Raw genomic sequence first — 404 nt, forward strand, 5'->3', positions numbered from 1 at the left:
GTCCTTGCAGCTTTCAAGATGCTTGATGCAGATGGAAGTGGCGTTGTGGATTTGGACGATATGAAGATCAAGTATCGAGCTAAGGAACATCCAGACGTATTGCAAGGTCGAAAAACTGAAGACGAGGTGCTTCTTGAATTTCTTGACACGTTTGATGGTGGAGAGAAGGATGGTAAGGTCCATCCGAACGAGTTTGTGCGGTATTATACCAATATTAGTGCATCTATCGACGACGACGACTACTTTGAACTCGTAATTCGAAATGCGTGGCATATGAGTGGAGGAGAGGGCTGGTCGGCAAATACCTCGTGTCGTCGTGTTCTTGTTAAACATATTAATGGCTCCTACACGATTGAAGAGGTAAAGAATGACATGGGCATTGCAGCTGGAAATGTCGAAGCTAT

The 404-nt window shown here is 44.8% G+C and overlaps 1 protein-coding gene across 1 annotated transcript in view; it reads left to right on the forward strand.

Moving 5' to 3' along the window:
* Window positions 1-18: 18 nt before the first annotated feature.
* The window catches only part of PHALS_09051 (CRN-like protein), a gene marked incomplete at both ends in the record, with an annotated part of 888 nt that continues 502 nt past the window's right edge, over window positions 19-404 (forward strand). Inside the window, one exon of the mRNA XM_024724484.1 lies at window positions 19-404. This exon is cut by the window's right edge and continues 502 nt beyond it. Coding sequence (XP_024575355.1) covers window positions 19-404 — 386 coding nt within the window.

This window comes from Plasmopara halstedii, assembly GCF_900000015.1.
Source record: "Plasmopara halstedii genome assembly, contig: Scaffold_350, whole genome shotgun sequence".
Lineage (NCBI taxonomy): Eukaryota > Oomycota > Peronosporomycetes > Peronosporales > Peronosporaceae > Plasmopara > Plasmopara halstedii.